General features: G+C 58.2%; 1 protein-coding gene across 2 annotated transcripts; it reads left to right on the plus strand.

The window, feature by feature from the left end:
* The first annotated feature begins 1,163 nt into the window (after nt 1–1,163).
* LOC122206796 (2',3'-cyclic nucleotide 3' phosphodiesterase) lies at nt 1,164–7,938 on the plus strand. 2 transcript variants are annotated; one of them, XM_042916348.1, is made up of 4 exons: nt 1,164–1,284; nt 2,481–3,150; nt 4,866–5,005; nt 6,375–7,937. In XM_042916348.1, exons 1-4 carry the CDS (start codon nt 1,282–1,284, stop codon nt 6,822–6,824), a joined length of 1,263 nt encoding a protein of 420 aa, XP_042772282.1. In that variant the 5' UTR covers nt 1,164–1,281; the 3' UTR covers nt 6,825–7,937. The 2 variants fall into 2 exon arrangements, with proteins under 2 accessions (XP_042772282.1, XP_042772283.1); XM_042916349.1 differs by lacking the exon at nt 1,164–1,284 and adding an exon at nt 1,407–1,452 and having other exon boundaries at nt 6,375–7,938.
* Nucleotides 7,939–8,737: the final 799 nt, after the last annotated feature.

Genomic DNA, 8,737 nt, shown 5'->3' on the forward strand with positions numbered 1-8,737 from the left:
GGTGGGACGGGTGGTCCTCTCCCCCAAGCCCTGTCCAAGGACCGCATGGAAGAAATGAGAGAGGTGCTAAGAAGAAAGGGTTTCAGGAGGGTGAAGAAACAGGTAAGCTCCAAGGAACCAGGCTAACTTAAAGACGGGAATAGAGGTATGTCTGCCCAGGCACCGGCCATCTGTTCATCTTGCTGAGTGCCTACTGTGTTCAGGGCACTGTGGGAGGCTTTATGGAAGAAATAATGATGGGACAGCCTCAGCCGTCACAGTGAGGAAGCCCTACTTGTAAACCCTGAAGCCTGGAAGGCAGAAAGAAGTGAATGCTGGCACTGACAGGGGCACTGTGTTCTAGAAACCCAGCTGGAGAAAGTTCCTGCCCAAGTGCAGGGAGCAGCCCCAAGTAGGAGTGGCAGCTCGCCTGCACCTGCACCACTTCCGGGCGGCATGGTCAGGTAAATCAGGCTCCCGCAAGCTTGTTTCCTCCTCTGTAGAATGGGTATCTGTCTCCCGGGTTGGTGTGAGGCTTCTAGGGGTGCTTAGCAACAGCACTTGGTACACGGGAAGCTCTCAAAAATCCAACCGAGCTTTCAGTGGCTTCCCAGAGGTGGTGGTGGCTGAACAGCTACCTCAGGGGATAAGCTAGGATTTCACTACGTTATCCATCTGTCCCTTGGCTATTGCCATCCTTGTTCCATTTCTGCAGTCCTTGTAGGCGTTAGGGCTGACGTGACGCTAGCTAGGACCAGGCCCCGACTAGGGTGAGGCGAGTGAGGCATTTCAGATGCAATTTTTCATAAGGTGCCAAGAAACTCAGTAAGCGACATAACAGTATTTTAACATAATATTGTAAAACACACAAAAATTAACGCAAAACCCCACGATGAATAAAATACCAAAATTTTAAATAAAGACAGGATCTGCCTTTGCCCTTGCACGACCCTGCCTCCCTGGCTTCACCCTAATCCCTCTGTGGGACCAGGGAAGGGTGACTGCCTCCCTCTTTCTAGAGCTCGGCTGGAACTCTGGAGGACACAGGTGCGCCGCGGCCCAGCTGGGCGCTGGGCGGCCGCTTCCTCCCGCGCGCAGTCAGTTTCGGGTTTCGATTCGCCGCGCCTGCGCCGAGAGCCCCGCCCCGGCCCGCCCCGGCCCGCCGCGCGCTCCGCCCCCCGGGCTATATAAGGCTGCCCCGCGGGGGTCGTGCCACCGCTGGGCTCCGTGTCCCTCCGCGCAGGCGGGCGGTCCCGGAGAGCTAGTGCCTGCCTAGGCGGCGACGGCGGCGCCCCCCTCATCATGGTGAGCGGGCGCGGGGAGGCGGGAGCGGAGGGAGCGGGCCGGGCCGGCGAAGTACCCTTACGGAAAACGGGAGTGTGGGGGGATTTTCGGGAGGAAGTGCCATGCAAATGAGCACTCGAAGTTCCGGAGTTGAGCTCTGGCTTTCTGGGCCGTGGAGTGCAGCCCGAGGTAGGGGAGACGCGAGCCGAGTGGGAGGGCCGCACGGCCGCCGCAGGAGGGCGGGTGCCGGGCGCCGCGGGAGCCGGGCAGACCGAGTCTGGGTCGGGGGTAGCGCGGGGCGGGCATTCCTCGCCTTCTCCGGCCCGCGGGCCTTGTCTGAGAAAAGCGAGGGCCAGCGCAGCGCTCGGAGTGCTGCTGCCTGGGGGCGGAGCCGCTGTGGGAGACCGCGTACCGCAACAAGCGTTACCACCTGTGGCTTTTAGCGGGGCGGAAAACAAGTGGCTCAGGGAGGTGCCGCTGACAAAGTGGTGGACAGAGCTGGACCCTGGACGCAGGTGCCCTGGACCGCGCGGTCCTGGGGCAGGCACAAAGACCACGACTTTGCGGGGGGGGGGGGGGGGCAAGGGCAGAGGAGGAGGTGGCAGGCGTGGTGAATGAGGCCCTTTGTGCGGCGCTCTCCTGCCCTGCCCCCCACCAGGCCTTCTGTGGGACCATTGTCCCCCCCCCATCCCAGACAAGAGAGTATTATCTGTTGCTGCCCTTGTTCGGGGGAGGGAGGCAGTCTTTGGGTAACCCTTCTCCACCCCCACCCTCCTCTGCACACCCAGAGCCAGGGCAGCTGTGGCTTTGCCCAGACATAGCAGCCCCACCTCCAAAGAGGTCATCCTTAATAGGTGCCAGGAATATAAAATTAGGGTCCTCGCCTAGAACCACAGGCGCACACTTCACGCTTTCCCTTGAGAGGTGGCAGCAGTGGGGGATCCTTGAAGCTATAGCTCCAGCCAGAGGGAATTAAGAGTCGAGGAGCGCCCAGACAAGCTCTCCCCTCCCTCCTCTACAACCAGAAGCTGACCGCTACATACTACAGAGAAGGGAAAGGTGTGAGCTGCCGCCCGGCAGGGTGCCCGCAACCCCGGGGCTGCTTGTAACTCAGGGCTGGGAGCCCCGATTCGAAGGAGGCCAGAGACAAGGGGCGAGAGACTGGCGGGGTGGCCCCAGGCGAGCTGGCTGACTCTGCTCTTCCCCTCCTCACACAGAATAGAAGCTTCTCCCGAAAGAGCCACGCGTTCCTGCCCAAGATCTTCTTCCGCAAAATGTCATCCTCAGGGGCCAAGGACAAGCCTGAGCTGCAGTTTCCTTTCCTGCAGGATGAGGAGACGGTGGCCACACTGCAAGAGTGCAAGACGCTCTTCATCCTGCGAGGCCTGCCGGGGAGCGGCAAGTCCACGCTGGCGCGGGTCATTGTGGACAGGTACCGCGACGGCACCAAGATGGTGTCTGCCGACGCGTACAAGATTAACCCCGGCATTCGAGGAGACTTCTCTGAGGAGTACAAGCGGCTGGACGAGGACCTGGCGGCCTACTGCCGCCGGGACATCCGCATCCTGGTGCTGGACGACACCAACCACGAGCGGGAGCGGCTGGAGCAGCTCTTTGACATGGCCGACCAGTACCAGTACCAGGTGGTGCTGGTGGAGCCCAAGACGGCGTGGCGGCTGGACTGTGCCCAGCTCAAGGAGAAGAATCAGTGGCAGCTGTCGGCCGACGAGCTGAAGAAGCTGAAGCCGGGGCTGGAGAAGGACTTCCTGCCGCTCTACTTCGGCTGGTTCCTGACCAAGAAGAGTTCCGAGAGCCTCCGCAAAGCCAGCCAGGCCTTCCTGGAGGAGCTGGGGAACCACAAGGCCTTCAAGAAGGAGCTGCGACACTGTAGGTGGCAGGCTGGCCAGGGTGCGGGCGGTTAGCCTCATTCGCGAGCCTCCCTCGCTGGGCATGGGGTGCTGTGTGCCCGGGACCGCGTGGTGTCCCCGCGTCGGGAGCCGGCTGTGGCAGGCAGGTGGAGGCTCACCTGGTGTGAGGCACGGTGGGCTGTGGGGGGAGGCGCTCCCCGGGGCACCTCTCCTCTCACTGTGCCCTTCCTACTCCCCCCCCCCCCCCCCCCCCCATAGAGACCACTGACCCTGTCTTTGGGGCAGGAAACACAGACAGGAAATGCATCAACATTTCGTATAACCTTAGAGGGAGGATCTGGTCCCGTTGTCTTCTAACTTGTTTTTAGCCGCAGAACCATCTTTTGAGATAAAGTATTCCACGGAGGGGGCGCCTGGCTGGCTCAGTGGGAAGAGCACCCGGCTCTTGATCTCAGGGTCATGCGTTTGAGCCCCGTGTTGGGCGTAGAGATTACTAAAAATATAAACTTAAAATATTCCATGGAATCCTAAGCTGCCCAAAACTGACAGGACTATTGTGACCTCACTGAGGATGGGTCCAGGTCTCAGACTGGTTTCCCCCCATTTTGGACCATCTTTCTACTTGCAGTGTCCCCACCCATGTTTCTGTGTTATCACTCAGAGGCAGGTGATTTGTGCCTGCGCGTTGCTCAGAGACCCTTCTTGGCTCCTAAGGCTGGAATGCTGGGAAACCAGGAAGCCGTGGAGCCTACGGTGACATCGTCCAGGTGTGACCCCTGTGCCCGGAATGGCTTGGCAGAAAAGCACCGGCCAGGCAGGGCTCCTGGTTAGAGCTGGTGGCTCTGCCTTGGAGAGTGGCTGCCTCTTGAAACTGCTTTTACCGTTAAAAACTACAATCCTTTTCTGCCTGCGACACAGCAGGAGAAATGTAATGGGCCTGCTCTCGGGTCTCCCTCCCCTGGGGAGGGTAAGCGACATCCTCGCAGGGACTAGACTCTGGGAGTAAATAGGACAGACCTAGTGACTCGGAAGCTAGCCACAGGCCTAGAGTCTGGAAATTGAAACCCCGGATACTCCAAGTCTCGCCACGTAATATCTCTTCATATCCCAAGCATGGTCTCCTCCACCAAACAGGCCTGCAAGGTACATGCTCTGGTGACCAGGTAACTTCTTGTCCAGGAAGCTCCGAGTGCAGTGGGGCACGACTCGGAGTGACCCTGGGGAAATGGGTGTATAGTCACCCTGATGGTACTTGATAAAGACAGATAAGGGTCGATCACTTGCCCCAGGCCGAAGGGCTTATGAGTGGGCTGGGATATTAATTATGCTCTGACTCCTTCCGTCGTACCGCACAGTTCCAACACTCCTTTGCCTTTCTACCCTATTTTTCATGACTTGCTTCCCTCTTTCAGACGTGTAGCTGCTGAAGCCGATTCCCTTGGCCTCTGCTGCCTGTCCCTGGGTTATAAGTGCCTTAGTTTTCAAATCTGGAAAAGAGCTATAAAAATCTGCATAACTAATGTGAAGTCAGGGAATTTAGACACCTTTTTGTAGCTCTGGCGTGGCTGTTTGACCACCTAGTAAATGAGTGAATTATTGTGGATTACTGAGGAACTTCTGTTTGATCTCCAGTTTTTTGTTTTTTTTTCCTCTTGAGCCTCCATGGTTGTGGTGACAGATGTTGGGATGGCCCCTGCTCTCCTGCCCTGACTGCCCCACTCTCTCTCCCTGCAGTTGTCTCTGGGGATGAGCCCAGGGAGAAGATTGAATTGGTCACCTACTTTGGGAAGAGACCCCCAGGCGTGCTGCACTGCACAACCAAGTTCTGTGACTACGGGAAGGCTGCTGGGGCAGAAGAGTATGCCCAGCAGGATGTGAGTGCCCCCCAGGGACACCCAGCTGAGGTGGGGAGAGGGCAGGGTCTCCTGGAGATGGGTGCCAGCTCAAGGCAGGGACCAGAAACCAGACAGCCTCTCAGAAGAAATGGCATCTCCTGCTCCCTTCATCCCTCCACAGGCTTAGTCACACAGATGTCACCTACCCTTTCTGGGGAGCACCCCCCTGCCCAGCACGCCACCGGCCTGTGCATTCACCCCGAAGGCCCGCCCACCAGAGCATTTTACTTTTGATGCCCGGCAGCAGACTCGTGCTCTGGCCTAAGCTTGTGTGGAGTCCCGAAGGCCAGGTGTCCCCTGCCCCCAGGGAGCCTGGTGCTCTGACATCCCTGTCCCCGGGTCCTAGGCCTGGTCTTGCCCTGGAGTAGGGCGCATGGAGGGATAGTGAGGTTTGTTGGCTTTGAGGCGCCAGACCCCTCCCTCCCGCTCTGCTGCCGCCCTAGCCTCTGCCGTGTGGTCCTTACACAGCAGGTGTCGCCCGGCCGCACGCTGCCGTCTCCAGCCTCCCCGGTGTCTCCCCCGCTCGTCTGCCTAGGTTGACGCGGCAGCCATCTTCCTGTTTATTGGTCTCCCCAACTTGCATTCTTTACTTTGGTTTGTGGTAGTGTTCTTGGCACCTAGCACAGCTGCATGAACGAATACGTAACATTGTCCACTACCATCCCAACCACTCGTGCGCGTAACAATATTTATTAAGCACCTGTTCTGCGCTAGACACAAGGGATTGTGAGCAAAAGTGGAGACGTGTTTATGGTCAGTCGGGAAAGATGGCCTTTTTCAGAGAATCAGATATAACCAGACATGTAATCAGATGTAAACCAAGGTGTACGGGGTAGATTCTGGTTGAAGGCATTGACTTCTGGCCCCACCCTGTCCTCTGGGATATTGCCTGGGTACCAGGGTGGCTTATTACCAGGATGAACCGAATAGCAATGGCATTGGCACTTGTCACATGCCTGTTACTCTTCTAGAGTCTTCACCCAGATACTCCTTTAATCCAGGCACCGAGGTAGGTTCTAGTATCATCCCTGTTTTACAGGTGAATAAGCCAACACAGCAAGGTTAAACAGCTTGCTCGGAGCCCTGCAGCTGGTGGGCAGGGGGATGGCTGAGTTCAGGGAGTCTGGCTTCCAACTCTGCCCATGTCTGGCACCTCTGGCACCTTGGCTTTGTCACATTAGCCTGAACGGTGTCCGTAGAAAGATGTCCTCCTGGAACACACGGGCTGCGTGCAGCTTTCCCCCCAGGGCTCGGCTGCCTCGTGCTCACCTCTGTCAGGTCCATCCTTGGTCAGCTGTCCACCGCAGGGGCCACCACCTCCAGCTTAGCTGTCGTCCTCTCCCCACAGGTGGTGAAGAAATCCTACGGCAAGGCCTTCACGCTGACTGTCACTGCCCTCTTTGTGACGCCCAAGACTGCCGGAGCCCGGGTGGAGCTGAGCGAGCAGGAGCTGCCGCTGTGGCCAAATGACGTGGACAAGCTGTCCCCCTCTGACAGCCTGCCCCGGGGCAGCCGTGCTCACATCACCCTCGGCTGCGCGGGGGACGTGGAGGCCGTGCAGACGGGCATTGACCTCCTGGAGATTGTGCGGCAGGAGAAGGGGGGCAGCCGAGGCGAGGAGGTGGGTGAGCTACACCGGGGCAAACTCTACTCCTTGGGCAGCGGGCGTTGGCTGCTGAGCCTGGCCAAGAAGATGGAGGTCAGGGCCATCTTCACGGGGTACTACGGGAAGGGCAAACCTGTGCCCACGCACGGCAGCCGCAAGGGGGGTGCCTTCCAGTCCTGCACCGTCATCTGAGTGTCCTTGCCGTGGTCAGCCCCTTGCTCCTTACAGGGAGAGCGGGGAGAGGGAAGCATGCCTTCTGCTTCATCTTTAAGATTTTTTTTTTTTTTTTTTTTTTTTTTTTTTTTTTACTCAAAGTTAACCTTCTTGTAACTTTTTAAAAACTTGTAACTTTTCCTGCCCACCCTCCTCCCGCTAATGCCCAAGCTTTCAACACAAGGTGGGGTAGGAGGCACCATTCAGGAACCCAGAGCAAAGCTGCCCAGGCTGAGCCAAGCTGGGCCTGGAACTGCAGCCACAACCCCGAGCCCAGCTGCCTGTTACTGGTTCCCCTGCCCAGAGCTGGCCAGCGGGGTGGAGGGGGTCACCTCAGAGCTGCAGGTACCCACAGGGCGGTCACTGCAGCTGTGGGAAACCGGCGATGGATTCGGGGTGGGGGGGAATCCCTGGGCTTAGACCCTGGATCTTAATCATTGCAGCCCCAGGAAGTCTGGGGCTTTTTACCAGAGTAGAAAAAGGGGTGTACGTCCCACCTTTGGCCCTAAGTGCCTGTCCTCTCCTCCTCCACACTGTAACTAGGGAACAGGTGGATAAGTAGGGGAGAAAAGAGAACAGTAAGCAACAGCCACTCCCGGATGGCCACAGGGCTTCCCCCTTCCTGGGATGGGGATGGGCTGGCCATCCTTTCCAGCGGTGTGGCTCTGCTGTGGGGATGGGGAGATCAAAGCCAGAGAAAGTACCTCGGTGGGGAAGCTCCTATCTTGCCGTCTGCCCAGCCCAACTTGCCCCCTTAATGCCTCTGTAGGCCCGTGTGCCTCCTCCAAAGGGCGTCAGTTGGTGGGGACCAAGAGCCAGTGGGGCGGATGCCTGGCTGTTAAGGGCCAAGCCCTGCCTGGTGCCTCCGGGAAGGGGTTTGGAACATCGGTGCCTGTGCTGCGGTTCCTGGGGTGCCCTCTGCTGCCCCCTGCTCAGTAATAGGGCCTTGCTCATTGAGTTGTTACTGGACGAAAGTGCTCGAGTTACTATCCTGGCTTTGCCCAACCTCAGTGACTTGTAAGACTGACAATGAAATAAACCGTGTTAATCCTGGCCGCGTGCAGTCTCTCTCACCCCTTCTGTGCCCAGCTCAGGCCTCCCTGGGGCCGGGGTTGGCGTATCAGGACTGGCTTTGTCCCGCAGCGTGGGGCCATCGGTCCTGTCTCCCCTCTGCTGGCCGGGCACAGCTGTGGTGAGGCTGGGCAGCTGAACAGTGTTGGCTTTCATGAGGAGGCAGAACGGAGAGAGGCTGATCTTAGACGGGCACAGAAAGTGGGGGCTGCCTGGGTCTGAGAGACGTGGAGCAGAGCCTGTCTCCCCCACTGACTGCAGCAGTGGGCCCACAGGTGTGCCAGCCCAAAGCAAGGAGAGGGCCTTCCCAGCAAGACCCACGGTCCCTAGTCTGGGTCCTTCAGTCCTCTAGGGACGGGCCACCCTTAAACACAAGGCAACACCTGACACTGAGGAGTTTTGTACAGGCCAGTAGGAGCTTCTCAGGCCTACCTCGGGCATCCTGTCACCATGGCCTTGGCGACAAAGCGGGAAGACTGGAAAGGGGCAGGGGCTCAGAAGGAAGAGAAATGTAAGTTACCTGTTTGGTCCACAGTCTTTCCCCAGCCATCGCTACTACCGAAGCGCCAAAAGTCTAAGCTTCAGCCAAAGTCTCAAGTGTCTCTGCCTGGAACTCCTAGAAAGATTACTTGCAACAAACACTAAACTTGACCCGGATAGCAGGACCCTGACCACTATTTCCTTCCCCAGTTTGCCTCCCACACAGAAAGGGACACCAGTGGAGAAAGTGAGGAATACATGCTAAGAATGCTGTCTCTAAGCGTGTGAGTTTAACGTCTGTGCCCCAGGAGCTGCACGTCCCACCTGGAATGGGCCTGGGG

The sequence above is a fragment of the Panthera leo genome, chromosome E1 (genome assembly GCF_018350215.1).
Source record: "Panthera leo isolate Ple1 chromosome E1, P.leo_Ple1_pat1.1, whole genome shotgun sequence".
Taxonomy (NCBI): Eukaryota; Metazoa; Chordata; class Mammalia; order Carnivora; family Felidae; genus Panthera; species Panthera leo.